Source organism: Aulonocara sp. 'chitande type north' Nkhata Bay, linkage group LG20 (genome assembly GCF_057382095.1).
Source record: "Aulonocara sp. 'chitande type north' Nkhata Bay isolate Kocher_YH1m ecotype deep benthic linkage group LG20, A_spYH_male_GT1.1, whole genome shotgun sequence".
Lineage (NCBI taxonomy): Eukaryota > Metazoa > Chordata > Actinopteri > Cichliformes > Cichlidae > Aulonocara > Aulonocara sp. 'chitande type north' Nkhata Bay.
In genome coordinates this window covers 11,712,082-11,734,776 of record NC_141363.1, presented here as the reverse complement: position 1 = coordinate 11,734,776, position 22,695 = coordinate 11,712,082, and the positions used below count along the sequence as shown (strand labels likewise).

At 40.7% G+C, this 22,695-nt stretch overlaps 1 protein-coding gene across 3 annotated transcripts in view; it reads right to left on the bottom strand.

Annotated features, from left to right (window-relative positions):
- Nucleotides 1-22,200, bottom strand: part of mtor (mechanistic target of rapamycin kinase) — a 76,113-nt gene extending 53,913 nt beyond the window's left edge. The window contains exons 1-26 of one of the 3 annotated variants that reach the window (XM_086276199.1): nt 22,057-22,200; nt 21,467-21,609; nt 21,139-21,247; nt 20,792-21,024; nt 19,098-19,298; nt 18,851-18,985; nt 18,501-18,776; nt 17,845-17,953; nt 17,399-17,582; nt 17,058-17,186; nt 16,701-16,945; nt 15,350-15,559; nt 14,968-15,173; nt 14,444-14,566; nt 14,165-14,248; nt 13,794-13,949; nt 13,352-13,444; nt 13,127-13,261; nt 12,552-12,681; nt 9,140-9,390; nt 8,933-9,019; nt 7,139-7,306; nt 1,618-1,730; nt 1,120-1,282; nt 633-725; nt 155-301 (exon numbers count right to left, since the gene is read on the bottom strand). In XM_086276199.1, coding sequence (XP_086132325.1) covers nt 155-301; nt 633-725; nt 1,120-1,282; nt 1,618-1,730; nt 7,139-7,306; nt 8,933-9,019; nt 9,140-9,390; nt 12,552-12,681; nt 13,127-13,261; nt 13,352-13,444; nt 13,794-13,949; nt 14,165-14,248; nt 14,444-14,566; nt 14,968-15,173; nt 15,350-15,559; nt 16,701-16,945; nt 17,058-17,186; nt 17,399-17,582; nt 17,845-17,953; nt 18,501-18,776; nt 18,851-18,985; nt 19,098-19,298; nt 20,792-21,024; nt 21,139-21,247; nt 21,467-21,595 — 3,909 coding nt within the window. In that variant the 5' untranslated portion in view covers nt 21,596-21,609; nt 22,057-22,200. Of the gene's footprint in view, nt 1-154; nt 302-632; nt 726-1,119; nt 1,283-1,617; nt 1,731-7,138; nt 7,307-8,932; nt 9,020-9,139; nt 9,391-12,551; nt 12,682-13,126; nt 13,262-13,351; nt 13,445-13,793; nt 13,950-14,164; nt 14,249-14,443; nt 14,567-14,967; nt 15,174-15,349; nt 15,560-16,700; nt 16,946-17,057; nt 17,187-17,398; nt 17,583-17,844; nt 17,954-18,500; nt 18,777-18,850; nt 18,986-19,097; nt 19,299-20,791; nt 21,025-21,138; nt 21,248-21,466; nt 21,610-22,026 lie in introns of all 3 variants that reach the window. The other 2 variants (XM_086276198.1, XM_086276200.1) reach the window with 2 other exon arrangements.
- Nucleotides 22,201-22,695: the final 495 nt, after the last annotated feature.

Genomic DNA, 22,695 nt, shown 5'->3' with positions numbered 1-22,695 from the left:
TGACTCATACATCCTGACCACAATTGAACTACGGCTTTCAGCACTGCTTGCTGTACACAAATGAAACACCTGCAACACTGCCACCGATATAAACATTGGACGTGTGCGTGTCTTTAATCATGGGGGGAAAAAAATGCCAACTGTTCCTTCCAACCTTCTGGAGTGCAGTAGTGCTGACGTGGAGCTTCTTCATAGGCCCCGCCTCTACTGGTCCGCTGACCAAAGCGTCACCTTGGTTACCACGAACCTGGCGATGCTGGAAAATTAGAGGGTCTTCTTCCTCCTCTGCCAGAGTATAGCCCTGATAGGCACAAAAACAAACATAAACAAACACATGCAGGCCACACACATGCGGGCCACACACATTCAAACTGTTGAGCTGGGCCCCAAAACACGTTTTATGAAAGTAGAAGTGCATTTCCTTCCTGAGGGACTGTTGATAAACAAGACATGGTAATGACTTGCTTATGGTGCACTGAATATGAAATGTTTATTTATACTTATGTAATTTATTGCCAGACCACCTTGTGCCCTGTGAGGTTATGAAATAAAAGACTGGCAGCTCACAGATAATCTACGAGACATGTGTGAAAAATGTGTAGTAATAATCTGGATTTACTGGCGAGCCATACCTTGACAATCCGACATATGAGTATGTCGTAACGCTGGTGGTTGATCCTGTGCTTTAGCATCACTTTATTCACCATGGGGATGAAGATCTGGTACTGAAAATAAGAGGAGAGAGGAAGGATAAACATAAGGGTGTATGTGTGTCTGGAGACCGCTTTCCCTTCACCATAAAGTAAATAACTGGGTGTCTTGCACTTGTTTCTAACCTTCATGAACCTCAGATCAAAAGCTTCCCCTACACATTAACGACACGGGGTTTGAGGGATAAGGGAGGGAAAAGCTTGAGAGGACAGGCAGGGGTAAATGTGACCTCATCCGCTCCTGTAAACACCACCCCATGCTGCGTAATGGTCAATGACATCAGCAGTCTGGCAGGAAGTAATAAAACTAGGGGGGGCAGTGCATGTGAAGCCAACAGTAGGAAGACTGGAAAAGTACAGTTAATAGTATCTACATCTAAAAGACAGCCCGGGGGACAGCTCTGGTTACCTTCTTGCCCAACTGGAATACGAGTGAGGACAGGGTGTCCATGGAAGTGGAACGCAGCTCTGGAGTGGTGTCAAGTGTCCGAACGATCGGGTGGATAATGCGTGAAGCGTAGTCTGTGAAGTCCAGGGACTCTGTCAGTCGGTCCAGTGTCTCCAAGGCAACCCTGAGCCACAGAGGAAAAACAAAGGATGCTCAGCTTTACTGAAATGTTTGTAGGACACAGACTTGGATACACAGCCTGCTCCGATAGCCAAGAAGTCATGTGAAAAATCTGACATCGCTGCCAGATGGATTCTTTAATAAAAAACATACACATAAAAATGTTTAGCTTTGTTCTTTTTTCCTCTCTTTTAACCACAGTGATGGTCTAATTTTAATTTCCCATTTCTGTGGTGACATCAGATTGATGCTAAATACATTTTTATTTGCAAAATTAAGTGAGAATGACTTTTATTATCACACTAGATTCCTCACTAAAGCTACGGGTGTAGCGTTTACTTGCGCGCCTGCAGGGGCACATCAGGGGCATCAAAGAGCTTGACAATGGGAGGCAGCAACAAGTGGAGGTAGTCATCTAGGTTGGCACCAAATAGCTGGATGGCATTGAGTAGCTGAAAAGGAGAGCACACATTCCTTAATTCCACATACTGCAGCACTTAAACATGAGTGGCTTTAATGAGCTTGTAAATGGTTTTCTTCAGGAGCTCTGAAGGGAAAGTCGAATGGCATTTTATTTCAGCAAGGTGCTGGCACACGAGCCAGCCGTCCAGGAAATCTGTGTATAGCTGTTAGCGAATAAGTGAGCATGAATCTGTGCCTTCACAGGATGCAAATCATAAAGTAAAATATGAACATTACATTAGTGGGTTTTGGGGGGGGGTTTTAAACATCAATTTTACCTTCCTTAAAATTGATGTTAAGTTTCATGACGTACCTCTGCGTGGGGCTTTTTGTCAATTTTAGATTATTAATCTACATTTCACCAATGACTGTATATCTTCTATTATTAGTGAGTACAGCCATGTTTACTGCATACAAATTCCAACATTAACTAAATGGCATTTTTTGAGAAAGCCTCACAGTGCCTTAAGGTAACAGTAAACATGGTGCTGTGTGGCGCATGTGCACACAGGCTTGGTGGCTACATGGTGGTCTTAAAGGATGACGTCTATTGAAAGCATCAAAAATACCCCAGCCCCCCAATACATACCATGACCGCCTCTGCTTTTCCCCCCACTCTCCAACCCCATGTCTAAAGTGCACACGGCGAGACAGCAGGAAGTTGAGTTGGAGGTGTACAACTGTGTGCATGTGTGAGCCTAGAAGGGTGGGGGTGGAGCTCAGGGGAGAAGGCTTCTTGAAATGATGGAAGTATGTTTTTCTTCACCTCTTCTGTAGACAAGCGGGAAATCTGATTCCCACTCCCCTCATTTCATGACCCCCATGCTGCGCTAAAGATCAGGCTCCAGACACAGACCTGAGTTACAGACAATCCAGATTGTGGGCTGCTGAATTATACTATACTACAGACTTTGAAACTAAACAGCACCAGAGAAGAGAAGACTAGATGACTGTGCTCCGCACGATTCTGTGTTTGTGGTCTCCCCGTAAATCGTGATTTAGGGTTTGAGGGAAAACCCTGACAACTACTGGCTGCCGCTGCTGAAACAGGAGAGTGTGTTACTTATAGGTCCGTGCTGTCTTTGAACTGCTGTATTACGAGCAAGTGGCTTAGACCTCAAAAGGTCCTGATGGATATTGATGGAAGCCACAAACATAAAACACCACCCCAATAAATCAACTGAAGGTTGAGCTCCTGTACTTTCAGTATGAGTGTAAAGTGATGTGAGCTTAAATTATTAAACCTAAACTAATGCTAGCAAAATAAAGTCATCTCGTCATTCTGACACAGGCCCTTTTCAGTCTAGTTAATATAGTTTCTCCACTAGATTTATGACAAGTTTTACTTTGACTCAGTGCAACTCGCAAAGAAATCTATTACAAAACACAGATTCAGGGTCATGCTACACTGAGACATTCATAATGGAGGTTTTTTTGTGGCCATTGCTAATTTTTGACACTAAACTTTCATTATTCTGTCTTACAGGATCCTTATATCTTCATGTTTTCAGATCCATTTTTTTAAGGACACAGCATGTGTTGAGCACAACTTTTAACCAGGTCATCATTATACATTTCTATGGTTTGAGCTGCTGGTAGACGTCAGCCTGAAATCTAAAAGTTAGTGTGTCGCTAAAAGAAGAGAAAACTGCAAACAGCCTGTTCAGACTGCTATTACCAAGGTATTATCAATTTCTTGTAACATTACAAGAAATGTAATGGTAAATTACTAGTTAGTGTTTCCTTGAGAGTATGAATGCGTATCAGGGAGTCTATGAAAGAAAGCTTTCTGCACTGCCCTAAAATGGTATTATTAATGAAGATTTTAGGGCTTTGATAATTATGAATATACAATAAGTGAAACAACATAATTATTCTGTCTTAATATTTCTCTCATGTTGTCTTATGCTATAAATTCTGCACAACACTTTCCTTCACTGTGGCACTCTTTTCCTATCTGATAGCAGCATAAATCACCAGAGATGCTGAAATTCATTTGGAGAAAGGTGAAGGGATCCCAAAGCCTGCTGCTGTATTTCTTCCCTGCCCCCAAGTTAAGAGAACCCTCAGCATGTAATTCCACACAGGGTTCAAATCGTGCGTGGGAGGGTGTCAGACACAAAAATGAATCGGGCCAAAGAGGGCCCTTTGTCTGTGACGGTTCTCCCTGCTGGTTTGCGTGGCTGCTCTTTAAAGCACTTGAGGGGAAGTGTGGCTGATGATAATCAGCAGCACTGGCAAAACTTTGGCCCGGTGTGCCAATCCTCCTCCAAAAAAAAGTTTCCTATAGATCAGTTGCTGGCGCGCTATCCTCTAGACATCCATTTTGCTTTTGGTTGGCATTTGGTTTTTATTACTGACGACACCACTCGTGCAATCACACACTTCTCAAGTTTCTTTCTTCTGAAAGAAAATGTATTATTCGCTTTTGTTTATAACAAAAAACACCAATATTTAGAAAATGTCATTTCTCAAGGAGTCCAAAGGGACAAGAAATACAAATACAATGTCTTTCCAACAAATGCATGATATCTCAAGAGTTTACTTAATTATTCTGTTTACTAATTACATCACAATATCTTGCATAATACCAAACTAATGTTGTGGGGATGGAGCTGGACTCCCTCAAGTTGGTGTCGGAGAGGCGGATGCTGTCCAAGATAAAGACAATGTTGGATAACACCTCCCACCCACTCCATGACATGTTGGTCAGTCACAGGAGCTCGTTCAGTGAGAGACTGAGATTACCGAAAAGCACCACTGAACGACACAGGAAATCATTCCTGCCTGTGGCCATCTCCCTGTACAACGCATCCACTTAACACACTGTTTGCTGCTACAACTACACATGTTTCTTTTCCAAATATTTATTTATAAGTGACTTATGTATGTATGTATGTATATATATGTATATATTGTACTATTCTTAGTTAGCGTATTGTCTGTCTTGTCTTAATGTTGGTTTAAAATGGAGCACTGTAACAAAAAATAATTTCCCCCAGGGATCAATAAAGTATTCTGATTCTGATTCTGATTAATCATGATCAACCAGTTAGTCTTAATAAAGCAGCTGGCTTTAACCACTGATTTTATTCAGTTACAGAGTTTAACTTTAAATCTTTTGACTTACTTCAGTTAAACTAAGCATGATCATACTTTTTTAAATTAAAAAAATCTTTCCAGCACCCTTTTTGCTTTATTATAACTGAGATTTATTAGGGTACTTTCCTGTTCTACATAAAAAGCTCACAAAGTTTATCCTCATCTGTGCTGGGCAAGTTACCCAGAACTGCGTTAGTAACTACAGCCTTCAGAAATGGCTCTTTCGGACATTACAAAAGTCACTACAGGAGAAAGTAATAATGTTACAATGATGTTACTAAAAATTAAATAATTTGTTACTGCTCAGCAGTAATCCTCAGGAATCAAAAGCCTGCTAATAACTGATACAATAATGAGCACAATGGTGAAACAGACACTTAGCAAAGTGCGGGATTAATCAACTCTGTTATATAATTAACAAGAAAAGCAATACTTCATAAGTATGACCAACATTATATTGTGATATAGAAGACCAATAGTAGTACGTAGTGATAAAACGTTAGGTTTTTTTTGTTTTTTTAAGAATTTACTCTCACATTCTTAAGATGAGATCAAGATAGAGATAAAAGTTCTTAAAACATAACAGTCGTAAAGGGAGTACGTGAGACTTTTCAGAATCTTCTGAGCTTCTTAAGCAGACGAGAAAATGGCAGACATTAAGGTAGGAGAAATATTCTCCAAATACTGAGTTAGAAACGCAGTGAAGCGCTACAAATTAGATTTCCCAGGAGAATGTCTCTGGTTGACATCATCATAGCTTCCAGTTTACACAAAAATGTTATTCCCCCTGTAAGCATCAAAAAGATTCATTGACATTGTAAATAAATATATGCAAATACAGCTACCAGTGTCTGCATTCTGTGAGTTGGCCTTTCAATTTCACTGTAGACTTTCTTTTCTTACATATGTATTTTTGAGTAAACAATCACCAATCAGAATACATACATCCTATTGATCATCTGGGTCACCCACAGTTTACTCTCTATTCGACGGTCAGCAGGTTCGTGAACACATTCCCACATTTACAAACGGAAAAAAATATGTATGACAAAATACTTAATAGTAGGGGTGGGTTTTTATAATCAATTTATCGATTAAAATCGATTCTGGCTTGGATAACGTAAAATCGATTCATTAAAATCCTGAATCGATTTTTTTAATATAAATTTATTTTGCCCGAAATGCCAGAATCTCTGGTGAAATCTCACAAAATTTCAACAACCAAACAGCTAAGACAGTAAATGATAAAGTCTTGCGTGTGTCAGCTTCCTTTTTATAGATACAAAAATATGTAAATGTACTGATCTGAATTATAATATTTCTGACTGTCAAAAGTTCCCAGATTCAAATCGAATTGAATCTAATCGAATTAAATCGAATCGTGGATCGAATCAATTCGGGACCTTGTGAATCGGGATTGAATCGATTCTAGAAATCAGTGACGATACCCAGCCCTACTTAATAGTCTCTTAAACTGTTACAGGTTTTCTAATCACCTGTAGTTTAGAGTGTAGATGAAACTGGGATAGAATACAAAACTGCTTTCATTTAAACAAAAAAAAAGGAAAAAAAAAGGAAAGCGACAGCGACAGCGCTGGAAATAAGCTCTGGACTGCCAGTTAGAGAATGCAGAGCTCCAATGGAGGGATTAACAAGTACACAAACCACCATTTCTCTGATAACGATGCCCAAGGCACCACAGCAGGCATTTTGGTCTGTTTTTATAATTAAGGGTACTCAATTTAATTTTTATTTCACCAACAGCTCTGCACTCTGCAGAGCAAGCATTCATGGCAACATTAACATAAGAAAACAGTACATTCTCTTGCTCCAACTACTAAATCATAATCCCTCGTACCAAAATGTAATCTCAACTACAGCTCTGACATTTTAAACATCTATGAGTCATGGGCAATGCCGCGGCCTATAATTCTGGCACGGTAAGCTGCACGTGATTTCAGACACAAACCTGAAAAATGTTCTCGAAGATGCCAAAGAAAAGCAAAAACAATATATTGGTTTGTGATCCAGAATCTAAACAACTTTTGCAGAATTGGAAAAGTAATTAAAAGCTTTTTGTGAAATAAAAACACTGAAAATCTATCTCCAGCTGACTTTTTTCTCTTCTGTGTTATTAATTCCAGCTGTTGGACACTCCGCTACCCTTCAGTGTATGCACAGTAACTGTAAGCTCATAAAAATATGAGACCCAATGAACTACACAGCTTTAGTCTATTACTGGCAAATCAGATACTGACATCGCATGTCGTCTGCAATCGCACCGCAGTGAACTCACCTTGATGGTAACACTGCGCCCGGTGCTGTTGTCATGCATGAAGACACGTAGCATGTGTGGAATGAGCTGAGGGAGATAGAGCTTGAACTCTCCACCAAGCGCCACCACAATCTGCTCAATCAGGAGGATGATGGTGTTCTGCATGGGGTTGTTTGGTGTCCAGTATTCCTAAGACACAGATAATGACATGTTGGTATTCATTACATTAACTTGACACCCATTTTTGCTCATTATTATCAAAGCCAACATAAGTTAAAAGATTGTACATTCTGATAAAGCCCTAATGGAGAGTATATTCAAACACACATTATAGAAATTCAAATTACTCTTAGACAATCAAATGCCAACGCTTTCTAATACTAATAGTATGTAATAACAACATAAATTAAAGAAATACTGTACTACAGTACTAAACATCCACCTAAAAGAAGTTTTGATGCTTTGTAAAATGTAAATAAAAACAAAAACACAAGTCAAATATTTTATAACTCATTTAGATGAACACAGTGCAAAGACCACTGTGTGTTTGATTTGGTTGGCTCTTTTTGCAATTTAATGACAGCAAAATATTACCAAAAAATTGGGACAGGAGGAGCAACAGTGTGAAAGAAAAAGGAATTGTATTGCTGTATTGTAATGCTAAAGTTTTTGTGTAGCTATACAGAAGTAGGTCAAAATGTGCTTTATCAATAAGCTGAGTGGGAGACAAATGCCTGGATCAGTGTTCCCTCTGGAAATGCAAAACGTTCACGTGCTAGAGACACAAAGCAGGGGTCACAATACTGGATGGCAAGGAATGGAGACAGTTTCCTGTCAGCTGGGACTTACATCATGCCTCTGCGTGGATTTTGACAGTGTTTTGGAAAATCTAGGTTTGACCACTGTGCACATTAAAAATATTAATAGCTGGAGTAGAAAAGACCTGAAGTCACACAATATATCAATCAGTCAATGGGCTTCAGCTGTGAGATTTGGCAAAGGCGTTTTGTCAGGGACGAGAGGTCTCAAGCAACCCCCAACTTCCTGCTTTCCCTGCTTGTGGCTGCTAACTAGAGAGGAAGTGAGAGTACGTCCTGAATGGCTATTCCAGCCCCCTCATCTGGATGCAAGAGCAGGACTGGAGCAAAAATGAATAGATTCTTTGTTTTACTTGCCATTTATTAACTCATAGGGACTGGAGGCGCAGTGGTCTACTTCTCTCAATTACTTTCCACCAGGTGGAGTTGCGGCCATTGCAAAAGTTTTGGTAACAGTGTTACCAAGATTCCGACGCAAGGACAGTCATATGATATTTTGTGACTCTTTAAATGATTATGTGCTTGACATTGTGTTTGTGCAAGTGCAGGCAGGAGCTATGGCTTTAGCAGTTGTTCCACATCATGGGATAAGTGTGAGCGTCATGAGTCATCGGCAGTTTTTCTCCTAAATATTATTTGAATAACGTGAGTGGAAACGTACATCGGAGCCACATGCAGTGCTACAGTTAGAAGGTGAACAGTGAGTGATAATAAAAGGAAGAGTAAAAAGAACATCTCTAAATATACATAACTTCTTATTTTCTCTGACTCACAGTTTCTTTAATCTTGTTAAGTACCTCACTACACACAATGCATACTGCTGTGTGACATGGGGCAAGACTTCATGCAGAGGCCTTAAACACATTACTTCTAATGAGGAAAGCAGAAAGCACAACTGAGTGCAATTAAGAGTTCTTAGCTGTCAGCCTAACTCAAAGGAAAATAAAGAAGGGCTGCATAATGAGTGTTTAGAGATTGGGTTGAAACAGTTACTCACTCTGATGAGGGTGAAGATGTCATCCATATAGGGACGGATGTGAATCTTCACAAAGCACACGACCATTCCCATCTGCTGAAAGAGGAACTGGAGGAAGACAGAAGACAGAGTCTAAGATTTGCTTTGTGAACAGCTGACAAAATAAGAGAAATGCCATAATGAATCTGTCAGGCAGTCTCTTTCCTCTTAATCCACACAACAGCTTACCTCTCGGATACTGGCATCACACACCCGGATGACATTGAGAAAAGTGGGCATGACCTGAGGCAGGAACTGGACGCACTTTAGGCCCAAAGATTTGAAGATGAAGGTGACCGCCTGGACTACCATAGTGTGGTGGTTGGAGAGTGATGGGTCTCTCAGGATGCGCATCAAAGTGACGATTGCCACAGCAGGGTAAAACTCATCCAGGGGCAGGTTACCCATGTTCACCAGCATTTCACTGGTGCTATAGTCAGCTACAAAAAGAGGAGAGTGAGGTTGGTTAGTTTGAATGATGCTGTCATATAAACTATATAAACATATAAACTATAAAATTAAAAAATAATAATGCAAGAATCTTTCTCAGGTTTTGTGCCATCTCTCCTTCAGTCATACTGATGGAGCAGTTGATGAATGTGACAGTTGTGAGTGGCCATGCTTAAACCCTAGAAATATTTAGTAATTTGCCAAATGTAAATCTGATGAGGACATTCTTTCGTCGTAATCACATAATATGATTTCAGCCTGTTGTACAACTTTCAGTCAGATGCAATAAATTGCTCAAATTAACTGCAGTGACTGCAGGATCTAGTTAGCGCTTTAGTCAAGGTTTTACCATTAAGGTAAAAGAAAAAGATGGAATCTCTTCAGCATTTAGTAAGTCCCCTCATTCAGCTTAATGAGATCTTAGATTTGCTGGAGACAGTAGGAAACCTAATACTTAAAGTTCTTCCAAAAAATGATCAAAATTTTGTCACAACATAAAGTAACATTCAGCACCTAGGCACTGCCATCACCAGTAAAATATGTACCAGTTTCCATTCCTAATAGACCCAAGAGCACAAGGAGCCGTGTGAGAGTTGCTGAGAATAAAAGATCACAGGGTTTGGGGGTTTTATTAGTGCATTAGTTCCATTAATATTTTTGTAATAGGGAATACAAAGCAGCTCTCGTCGTCCATTTATCTTTGCGGGGCTATTAAATTTTACAAGGCACCTGAGAATACAAATGTGTGGTATTCAGCCTTTTGCTACTGTTTCAGCTGCTTGAATGTCTCCCCTTAGACGCCGAGGACTAAAAGTTAGTTTTTTAATATTTCAGTATTCACCAAGTCAAGATTCACAATGGTGATAAATGATAACAATCTGTATTTTATCGGCAAACAAACAGGCATTAGTGTAGCCAAGTGAAGCAAGAGTAGTGTAATAATTCAGGTGAATGGGACGAATAGGAACTGTTAACTATTCCTAATAGCATGTAAAAAATATAGCAACTCCCAAGGGGACATGAAGCGTTTCATCACCTTTATGACTGTTGTGTTCTGTAAAGATCTGACTGGTCTAATTTAAAGTCAGGTGAGGAGATGGAACTAGACAGTCAACTCCCAGAACCCTACAAAAAAAAAAAAAGTGGTCCGAGATACTAGTGTTTCAGACAGTGACCCTAACAAATCAAATTCGCCAACAGATATACGACCTCCAGTTCTGGTCACAGTCTATTTAGCTGGAGAACAAACTGGTAAAACCATTACCATACTGTCCAAGGTCATTCTGAGACACATGACTGGATCAGACGAGTGGAGATCTGCATTTTCCACACACGAGGCGTGTGACCGAAGACAGATGTGCATTATTAGAGAAATTCACAATATCCAGACCGTTTATGATGCACAACCACCAAGTCGTGTTCTGAGAGTTTTATCATACTCAGAGAAATAATCCAAGAGTTTAAAGTAAAACCCACTACGAGCAAGAAAAACATTTTTACATCTTTTGTTACTTCTAACAGATAACATAGGGTATATTAAGATCCACCCACATTGTGTTTAGCACTGTTATTCAAAAATCTGTCAACTGGGTTAAGATCAATGTCATTAATCCTGTTTTGGACATATTGTTTATTACAACAAACATATTGACCAAAAAGCCTTTTAACAGGCAATGCTGAGTTATTCAGCTGATATGGTAATACGTTTACGCAAATTCAGACTGCACCAGTAATCCGTTCACCCCGTAAAGAAAAAGAGTGACGTATATCACTGATATTCTATTAAACAGATGCTTGAAATCTGTCTAAAGTGGGTCACATTAAATTTAATATCAGCACTTCAAAAAGTCCTACTCCAGTTGTGGTGCTTATATTTCCCTCCAAACTGGCAGACTCTTGTTCTGAAGGATTTTTAGTTGGGTTTAGATCAGACAGCAGCCAGAAATAAGATCCCAAAGAATGAAAACTCCCACAAAAGGCAAACCCAAAGCCGCTGATGCTGTTGACTTTTCAAATGCAAGGGCAAGACCTTAAAAGATTGTGTTTTGTCTTGTCGGCGTAGACATATCTCCTCCCTGCACTCCATTTCAAATGATTTGTAGATTTATTAAATGTAAAACAGCCAATGAGTAAAGCATAATCTTCAGTGTTTTTTCAAAAGACACAGTTTCACTGGCTTTATGTGGGCCCCAGGGCAGCTGTGGCTACAACTGTAGCTTGCCTCCACCAGTGTGTGAATGTGAGAGTGAATGAATAGTGGAATTGTAAAGCGCTTTGAGGGTTCCCGAAAAGCGCTATATAAATGCAATCCATGATTATTATTATTATTATTATTATTTATGGGAGCCAGATTCGGCAATTCCTAAACCTGAAGATGAAATCGGTTCCTCACTCGAGTGATCACATTCTGACCCAAGAGAAACTGCTGCGTGGCGTATTTAACTCACGGCAATTTCTGGAGCACTGACCTATAACTACATCGAGATGATGATTTTATGTGCACACATGATTGCATGGTGTCACCTCCCAGCAAGAAGGTGCCTGACTGGGGCCTTTCTGTTTTACTTCAAAGTCATCATCAACTTGGTACTGTGAGGTAAAGATCCTACAAAATTAGAAAGAAAAAGCCAACCATCAGACAATCCCATATGAGCACAGAGTTGGTGATGATGGAAAGAAAGGGGGTTGTCTAACACAACCAGCTGTGACGCAAAGGGCACAACACCAACAATGAGAGAGAGCCCACAAATAAAGATCATAATGTCTCATCAATACGAACAACTGCGATTACAAGTAAATGACTAGAGCGCAATCTGGAAGAAAATACCCTAAACTCTCACTGAAGAGTCAAACAACATTATGATAAATGCAGTAAACGCAGCACAAAGCTACAATAACATCAAGTCTATATACAAACTCTTGACAACATTATTCATCAGGCTCATAATGCAGACTCACTAAAATTACAGCAACAGTCCCAAGTTCCACTGTGAGATGTGAAAATGGGTTCGTGCTCATTTAGAGACTTTCCAGCTGTTGTACTGAAAATACTGCTGTAAGTCTGAGGAATGCAAATAAAAAGTTAATCTAATCCACACTGTGACCCTTGGTGAAGAAAAAATGTCTGTATTAACAGTAATCTGAGACCTACCCGAGTCCTGACTGGATTTGGACTCTGAGAGGCTGACAGCAGAGGCATCTCGGGACTGGTCGATCATGCCGATATTCACCTTGTGTTTGTAGGGATCCAGGGCTCCAAGAAGCCCCAGAACACGTATAGCCTGTTGGAAAGACAGAGTTAGTGGTCCCTCACAGGAACACAAAATTGAGTATATACCTGGTCATTTTACATAATCTATCTCAAAAGTTCACCAAATTTGGTACCTTAGCTGAGTTTCAAAGATATAAGGAAGCTATAGAAAACAAAGTATTTATGGAAAATGGACACTAACAAAAAGTGCTACAGCCAAACAGTAAGAGTGGTTTGAGAAGCTTCTCACCATATAAAGTGAGGGAAGTGCATTCCCTGCACTTTTAACAATGTCGTATGTAAGAAATTAAACAATGACAATTTCCACTCAAATCCAATGCCTCTACAGAGATCTACACATTAACTCAATGCATGCTGTAAAGTGGTTTCAAGCCTTGCTGGCCTATGAGGTTCCCATTACTACGGTGAGGGAAACGTAAGGTGATCGGCCCAGATGGCATGACATTTATTCATACCTCTCTCCTGATGCCCTGGTTTTGTTCAGTCTTGAGGAAGTTAAGCAGCACCTCTAGAAGGGACGGGTACTTGCGGTAGGGCTCCACCACATAGCCTGTACTAGCTACTTGCTGGCCCAGTGTCCACAGAGCCACCTGGTGGAAAGTCAGAGACAGTCATTAACTAATCATCAACAAGAAAAGAGTATATCGTCTGTATTTATTTGTAAGTTGTTCCTTGTGTACCTGTCGCTTGGCCAGTGATGATGAGTCCTGCAGCATGTCCATAATAATTGGGAAAAGCTCATCCATCCACTTCCTCATCTCTAGGCCACTCACCTGATGGGGCAGAGAAAGAATCAATCAAAACTACAGAAATTTTATAAATTAACCATTTTCTGTAGAATCACCTAAAGCCAAAAGGGCACTATTATAAGAACTCGTAACATTTTATAGATAAACTGAAGTGCACAAAACTCAAGGAAGCTACAGTGAAAAATAATAGAAGCTAATATTAAAGCTATTAAATAAATTATTTGTCAGAGAATCCATGTGAATTTCTCAAGTCCATGTATATTAGGAACCACCATCACTTACCAAATGTACAATTTTTTTTAAAATGTGCTTTCAGGCTGCAGACAGATTGTTTTCAAAGTAACATTTAGTTTCTGTTATCTGTACTCCCTACATTCTCATGCATCTTTGCTTTGTCTGGGTTCCCGAAGAGCTGGGCTTCTGTCTCATTCTGCACTGAGTCTCCCTGAGCATCTCCCGCACTCTGTCTGAACTTCAAAGGCCCTTTAACTGTGACTCCCTGACTGCTTTCAGGGGACCATTCAAGCACCTGGTCAGGGTAGAGCAAGGCAAACATCTAAGGGTAAGAGCCTGCAATTACCTTCAACCTCAAGACAAGCTTGGATTTACATTAAAACTACCCAGATTAAAGATGAGTTTTTTTTATAATTAATTGTGTACAATGGACAATAAATTCTGCTAAGATTTATCTAGTTGCAGTAAACAGCCGATTTATAATTACAAACAGAGTAAAAACAGCCTTACCTGAGCCAACTCGCCAATGGTTGCAAGGACACTAATGACTACTCCTGGGTTAGGGTCTGGGTCTTTAAGCTTGAGGATGAGAGCCTAGAAAAATTAAAAGCAATGTGGTCATTTCCTCATATACTTTGAAATCATTACTTATTTGAAGGCCCATGGAAATGAGGATGTAATGGACCTCAGCTTTTACTTATTAGCATAGGAACATGAAGCCCCTTTCAGTCTGGTTTAGATTCATACACACTTATCCACCATTACAACAGAGAACTTGCAAAGCAGTACCTTGAGGATGGGTTCCATATAAGGACGTATAAGTCGGGGCGCATTGGAGACCAGGTGACCAAGCATTCGAGCACTCTGCTCTTTGTTCCTGCCGACACCGCTGTGCTCCAATTCTGTTAAGATCTGCAGAAAAATGATAATGTTAGCACAGCACATGCACTCATCTTCATCTGGAATACATTTAATAAGCTTAAGTCGTGGAAAACACAAAGGCGTTTAGACAAAAATCAATTGTGACTTTGTACTACAGGTGTGTGTGTTTTGAGTTTTCAGCTTAGCATAATATCATGGCCTTTGCTGCCCCCTAAAGGTATCCAACTGAAACGCAAGCAGGTAATCGTCACAAGAAAAATAATGCATGTAGAAGCCAAGCGTTTGCAAACCTGTGGAATACTTGCATGCCATCTTTGGCACATGAACCTAAGGAATCCTAATGAACAAATTTAATGGTTTAAATAAATCAAAACATGATGTCTAATGCAATAAATAAAACTCGTATTGAGCCATTACTGTGCCTCTCATACCTGGATGAGCATCTTGCGTAGGAAGGGCATAACAAAGGCAGGGTTCATGCTGCTCAGGCGTCCAATCGTGCAGATTGCCAGCTCTCTGATCTCAAACACCTCATCATTCAGAGCAACAAACAACGCCTGCAAGTTTTCAGCCTGGGCGAGGTGAGCATCAAAGCGTTCATCAAGAGACGCCAGCACGCAGTATCGGATATCTGGATCTACAGGAAATCAGGGACAAAAATCAGACTGGCTTTCTTTATCACTTTTATTTTTTATACGCTGCCATAATGGATCACTGTAGCTGTTAACAGTTCTGAAGCCTCACACCATAAAAGCAACAAAACAAAATAAATCTGCATAGTAATGCCGTTTTCCTTTTCTGTGCATTTGTTACCTGGATCAGTGATGCCAACAACTAGCAGCTTGCTGAGAACATCTGCAACAACCTGCACAGCGGTCTGGCTGACAACATGGCCGCTGATCAGGTGGATGGAGGGAGTAAGCAGGCGTGAGCAAGTCCGAGCTGCCTCCATTCGGATTTCTTTGTGTTCGCTGTTCAAGAAGTGATCAGCACAGTGGCGCACAAACTGGGTGAGGGAATGTCCTGGGGAAAGACGTTCATGTAGAATAATCACAATACAACTGCTTTTATTTTATTTTTTTTAGTATCCTGGTAGATAATAACAGCATTTTTGTTGCTTATTTTATGTAAAACAAACAACACTGACTTGATTTATCCTATAATGGCGTTTCTTCTTCATTTGTCTATTTGGGATTCTAAAACTCAATACCAAGGAAGTCGGGTGGCTTGTTTCCGTGGAGACTGAATTACTTAACTAAATATCCAATGTTACCCCAGCTTTTGCACTAAAATGCAAACCCATCCAGCAGTCTGCTGAGGAATGACACCAAAGACTGATCATTTTTCTCCCCAGTTTCTCTGCTGGAGAACAAAAAACTAGTCATCTCGGTGACAGACTGAAGAGACGCTATTTATATCGACCACTGAAAGATGGGCACAGTCATCAGCACAACTGCCCCGGCCATTTCTGCAGTTCACATAATCATTTCTTTTGGTCCACATTTTTGTCACCGCTGGCGGCTCCAATGACTTACGAGTGACAGTTTAAGCCTAGTTTAAAAACATATTTCATTTTCAACTTCACTGCATGTGATATAGAGTGCATAGACAGCAAAACTGCACCACTTATTTCTTATGATCATTCAGGACAGTAATGCCACTACTCTTTAAATAATTTCTTCAGCAAGCCCAACTTATCAATGCGCCCTTGTCCATTAGAACAGTATAATAAAAAAATGGCTAGCTACAAAATGCAAAGGATTGTTGGGTGAGGAGAGCAACAGCCATTCGGTATCAAGTTTAAATTCTTAACCTCTGTCTTTTGTTGTTGTTTTAATTTATATACCATTTCTAATTCCACTGTGTTTTCATGTTGTTCCTTTGGATTCACCGTTTTTTGCATTTTTGTATTGCTTTAAATTCCATTGCTCTATTTTGCTTCTTCTAATTCTACCCTGGTTTTAGTCCCATTGTTGTAAAGCACTTTGTAATTCTGTTATAAGTGCTAACTAAAAAACATTTGCTTGCTTGCTTGTGTATTACAATGCAACACTGTGCTGCGAAACACTGGGTCCTGAACTTTGACACATGCTACTGACCTAAAATTTTATGCAGGAAAAGAATCCATCACACAGATGTACGTGTTTTTTTTCCAGGTTCTTACCTTCAAATTCAAAGCTTCCCAGGGTTCGCAGGGCCAGGGTGATGCTGCCAACGTCACTAGCCTCTGGAATGTTAGTGAGGCTTGGTGAGGCTAGCTGGTGAGCCAGGCCTTTGGGCATGCCAGGGTGACGCAATGGCTTGTGCATCAATACCAAAGAGAGCATCTTCAGCAAACCATCCTGTATATCTTTCTTCAGCTGGGGGATTTGACGGCTCAGATCGTACAGCACTGCAGTAAGTGCAGGACTAGACCAGAACAACAGACAAACGATCCAATCAAACCCAAGCATTAATTTGAAAATTACATGATTCAGATCAGAAACTGAATTGCTAAAAAAGTTCTTTGAAGATGTCCTACCTGAGGCCCACAGCAAGCATAGGCTCAAGCAGTTCTTTGATGTCTGGCTGGATGCTGGGACCCATGGCTCTAGAAAGCATGCTAATACACGTAAACACTGTAGCATCCACCTGCATGGTCTTCTGCCTCCTGCACAGATGAAAGATCAGTAAATGAAACTGTGCATAGACAACAACATGGTTTTTTTTTAAATTCACAACACCACTGAGCAAATTCTACCCATAATATAATTTTAGACTTTTCAGCCTTTAGGTTTAAGGGACACTGTAATGGAACGTGTAATATGTCACTATTTAATAAATGATACATTTTTTTAAAAATTGTAAGAAACAATAACTGACTTGTGTGCAAAGTCCTTGGGTGGCAGGGCAGCCTTGATGATCTCAAGGATCTTGGAGAGGTACGGCTGGATTTCTGTCCTCACAGCCACAACCAGCAGCCCCAAAGCCTGGAAAGCTGCCGTCCTCTCCTTCTCCTTCTTCAGGCAGCCCAGCAGGTAGCCCATAGTGTCTGACAAATACTGGTCTGCACAGCAAATGAACATCCACATGGCACATAATCTTTTTTTCCTATTAGCTACAACACATTCATTTGAGCAAGCGGTAGAAACCCTGGTAGTGATATTTCAAAAGGTAGCCTGAAAAGTACTAACCATGACCTACTTACATTGCAATAGTAACCATATATAGACCAAATGTGCATAGTGATTGAAAACAATACATGGTTTCAAGTTCTAACATAAAATTTGCACCAAACTGATAATCACATATATGTTAATTAAACCCACCTGTAAAGGTATGCGGCTGGAAGGCAGCCAAGCGTGGAAGCAGGTTGAGGATGGTCATCTGGATCAGAGGATTTTTGCTGGTCCTGTATTTCAGCACCCACCGACACACCTGGATATTTAAACAAAAGCTTCCTCAATTATTCAGTCAGATGACTACCACAGGTATGACTTCAACTGCCTAACCTCAAGCAAACTCACAAACACATTTTCCAACACACTATCCAAGTTAGTGCATAGAGAAAACATCAAAGACTGATACCAGCACTCTGACTGTCAAAAAAAACCGTGAAAATTTTCGTATTTTGCAAAACGTTTAACTCTTTCCCCCATAAAGACAACATTTGACAACATTTGTACCCTTAATGATGACTTTTGACATCAGTATGTATGAAGAAAGCCATGATTTGACAACAATTACAATAGTTTCCATGTTTTTTCCAAAGGGGAGCTGCATATGCAGAGGCCACCCTCACTAACATCTGATTCCAAACTCAGTCAACAGTATGCACGAAACTATATGTCTAAACACTGTTCAGTGCATTTATCATGGCAGCTAAAGTCCTTGAGTGTCAAGGATTTTAGTCCAAGGCATTTTCACATTACATTAATATACAATTACACTTTTACAATGCATTTTGTCTGTAGTTAAAACCTACCTGGTCAAATCGCTCCTCCATCAACTCACGGCAGTAGCGACTCTCCACCAGAGAGCTCTTGGCAGGTACCGGTGTGGCCCCAAAGCTGGGGAAGCCTTGAGGTGTGCTGTAGCCCAACAAGCCCAGGAGGGCGTTGGACTGCTGCGGCTGCACCGACTGGAAGCTGGTGAAGGGTGTGATGTGGCGGGGCTTTGTTCCAAACCCCATCAGTTCCTTGCAGTACTTATCGTGGACCAGCTGCTGCTGTGTGATCTCCTCCATCTCCTCGCGCATACGCTGGTTGGAAATAAGACTGTGAGCGGACTGGATTTTACCACTGATAATGTGTCCAAGCTGATATCCGACCTCACCTCTCCCTCCATGCTGCTGATGCGAACCAGCTCATTCAGGATCAGAAGAGCGCCGTGGACCCTGTCGTCGCGATTCATCCCTTTCTCTTTGGCCAAAGTCTCATCAAAGCCTTTTTCTGCCTCTTCAAAGGTTTGCTGTCACAGAAAAAAAAAGCCACTCATGTCACCTCTTTAAAAAACAAACAAACTCTCCAATACTTTAATTAGAATAACACATGATTTGCCGGTGTACAGTTACATGTCTTACTTTGTACCACTGTGGTTTCTGCATTTCCTTTGTCTCTCTCTGAGTGGTGAGGATGAGACAGGCTCGCAGGGCAGACACAGCACCTTCTCGGATGGCCTGCTTAGGATCCCATACTGCGTAAAAGATGTTGTCAAAGAACGGCTGGACTTGCTGGAAGAAGAAGGTGGGTGCACTCACAGCCAGCTCCCTCAACACCAAAACCTGGAAGAGATTGCAAACGAAAGTAATGCAGGCGTGCACTGCTCCACATTTTTTATTTTACCAAAATACACCTGAGAAACCTGAAATCTTCTTTTTCAACGATCTGTTCACCAAAACAAAATCCACATATGATCCTAAAATAGCTTGACATAAAATTTTGACTGTCGCTGTTTGAATTCTGAAGCAACTATGAGCTGGGAATGTCCTGTATGTAGTTATGTTACATTGCTTGTTTAAATGTGTAGTTGTGCCCTGCTTTCTCTCCTTGTTTTAGGTACTGTCCCTTTCATTTGACTCCACTGCAGTGACTATGGTGCGTACCATTTGAAGCTGCAAATTGAAATTTCAGATTTCCCAAATGGTGTTTTCAACTGGAATGCCCTCTGAAGCTGGACTTCCAACTCAGCTGTAGCCAGACGGGCGGGGCTGAGATAGATTTTGGTCGCCCGACCGGAGATATTGCAAGCCCTGGAAGGTCTGCACAGCCTCACCAACCCCGACTTCACAATCCAAGATAGCGACAGTGCATGTAAATAATAGTAAAACTGTAAATCTTGTCAGCTGTACTGTCACTGAAATTTATTTGTGACTCGTTAGATAAACAGAGCACTGACCACGCTGTGTTCCAACTGATATATGGATGGCTCCATCTTGCTAAGGAGCTAAACAGATCCCGTTTTTCCTTACTTTTTCAATTTTACTGCTGGAACACTTTCCACTTGGGAGTGAAATCACTGATCTCTTCACACAACCAATCCTATGTGTGTTCTTCTGACCATTTACTCCTGCTTAGTGCATTTTGATCACTTAATTTTTTTTAGCTTGTAGGATTTGTTGTTTTTTTCTTTCGTTTTGGCACAGCTCAACTATGAATTTTAGGTTTTTTTATTGCCAACTTGGTTTTCATCTCCCCGTACTCTTTTTCAGTTATTTCCCAACAACATCATGTGGACATTCTGGGGAAAGTAACAAGGTTTAATATTCTACAGCCACTAGAAATGGGAAAATGGTAATTGCATAATAAGCTAAATAAAACATAGAAAAAGGCAAGCACATTCTCTCATTTTCTAATTTTGAAGCGTTCAGGATTTTTCTGGACTATGAGTGTGATGCCAATAATAACCATTTGAAGCTGGTCGGTACTCTATAAAAACATAGTGACCGGGTTGCATCAACATCTTGTCAAGCTTCTCTGCTTGGAGGTTTTGCTGACGCCACAGCTGGGTGACACCCACGCACACAGAACAGGGTAAAGAGGAAATCAGAAGAAGAATGTGCTGATATTTGGGGTATAAGAGTGCATATGAAGTAGTACTTGTGCCTTCAACCCAAAACACACTAGAGGAACTTTCAACACTGCCTTCACTACAGCAATAGATAAAGTTATTACAGCTCCCAACGTGCCCACATTTCCAGCAAATGTAAACACCACCAATATGTGGTTTTATTTGAACAGCAAACACCACAGTGACTGTTGTCTGCTAGTGACTTACTGCAGCATGGCGTCTCCCTTCATTTCTGTCGGCTCCCAACCACTCCAGGGCTCTCTTCACTTCAAACTCCACATACTCAGCCGTAAAGGTGTCCCCCGCCATAGAAAGGTGGCCCATAGCTTTAGAGGCCATCTCCATCACCACGGGGTCGCTGGAAGGGAGCAGGTTGCGGAGGTAGTTGGCGAATCGACTGATCCTGGTGGCATTGCCTCCTTCAACTCCAATTAGACTCACTGATGAAAACAATAATCATTTTATAGTGATAGAAACTAAGAGATCTTAAATAAGTCCAAAATTGACAGGACTTAAAAACATAACAATTTTAACAACGTTTTATTAATGCTTACCTATGGCAAGAATCCCTCCTTTCTTTTCATTCACATCAGAGCTGGACACCAGCTCAAATATGTGGTGGTTCAACTCATCGTAGAACGTAGTAGCTTCATCTTGGCTTAACTGTGGGACAAGACCAGTGTCAAAAAGTATGGAGGAAAATGCTTCCTAATATTGTTTCATAAGTCACTACATACATTTACAACTGAACTGATTTGGGGATTCATGTCTACTTGTGAAACTCTCCAACTAGTGGGAAACAATCTTGATTAAGTATCCAGTATACTAAGTGGTTTTCCACTTACAGTTTTCAATTATGCACATATAGCTTATTGCTGTTACCTCTCTGAGTTCTGTAGTCACATAGTGCTGCAGGTCTTTGGCAGATTTTGCTCGAGTGTCTTCATTTCGACTCTTCAGTCCACTGACAAACTGCTGCAGCACAGTGGCTGTGCCTGATATGATCACCATTTGGACGGCCTAATCTGCATGGGGGAGGGCGACATATGTGGTTTCAATGCAACATTCCGGGTTATTAAACAACCAGTATCCAAAAACAACAACAAGGTAAACAGTACACATGGAAAGAAGAAATGCAAGCGGTAATCTGATAAAACACCAGGTTAATGTTGTTAACTGACATTGGTCCCAGCTAGCTAACGTGCCTGGTTAGCTAATAAAACAAGCTGCAAGGCTTGCTAGTTATTAGGAAATATACATCAGACTTCTTTACACAACTAATACAAAACCGGAGACGCCCGGGTAGTTGCAGTGTAATAGGTGAAATCAGAGCCTCATGAGTGTTTCGTGCTTGTTTTGATTAGCTCGAGCTAGTGCTAATGTTAAGCTATTTCCCGTGACAACCCAATAGCAAGGAGGCAAAGTCGCTTTGTATCACTTACGTGTTTGTATTACAATGCCGAACACTTAACTGCTATTCGATTTATCCGGAATATCTCTCATTGTACGTCTACCTGGCCAACACTGCGCAAGGTTGGCTAGCTGAGGTATCTGTGATGAATTAGCTCGAGTTAGCGATACACACGGAACTTCACAAGCGTCAAGTTGCGCAGTCTGCGCCGAGCTGAGCGCAACTCACACGTCCTTGAGTGTAGTTTCCAGAGCCTGTCGTCTTTTTATGTTAATGTTTTTTGAGGCCCAGTACTTTAGTTACCTCAACATTTTTACTACAGTATACTTTTAAAATTATGGTGGACGAATGTTACTTATAAGTTTACAGTCTATACTTATAGTTTGTGCTCTTCCCCTGACTTAATGTAATTAATCTGGTGTACTACAGGCAGACATAATCTCATGGTGGTAGCTACTTAATAACATTAATGATAGTCGTACGCTTTGGTTCACCATGAGTACAAAGCAGCCTTGTAAGAACATTTATGGCTCCATAACGGAGGCCTTTCAAAGCCTTTCAGGCGGGGCCTTTCATTTGTTCTTCATATATATATATACGTTTGAACTATCTGTAGTCTATATTTTCTTTCTTTTTTTTCTTGAATACTAAAACAGCAGGGAATATTTTCCCTTAACTGTCTCCATACTTGTCATGTCAG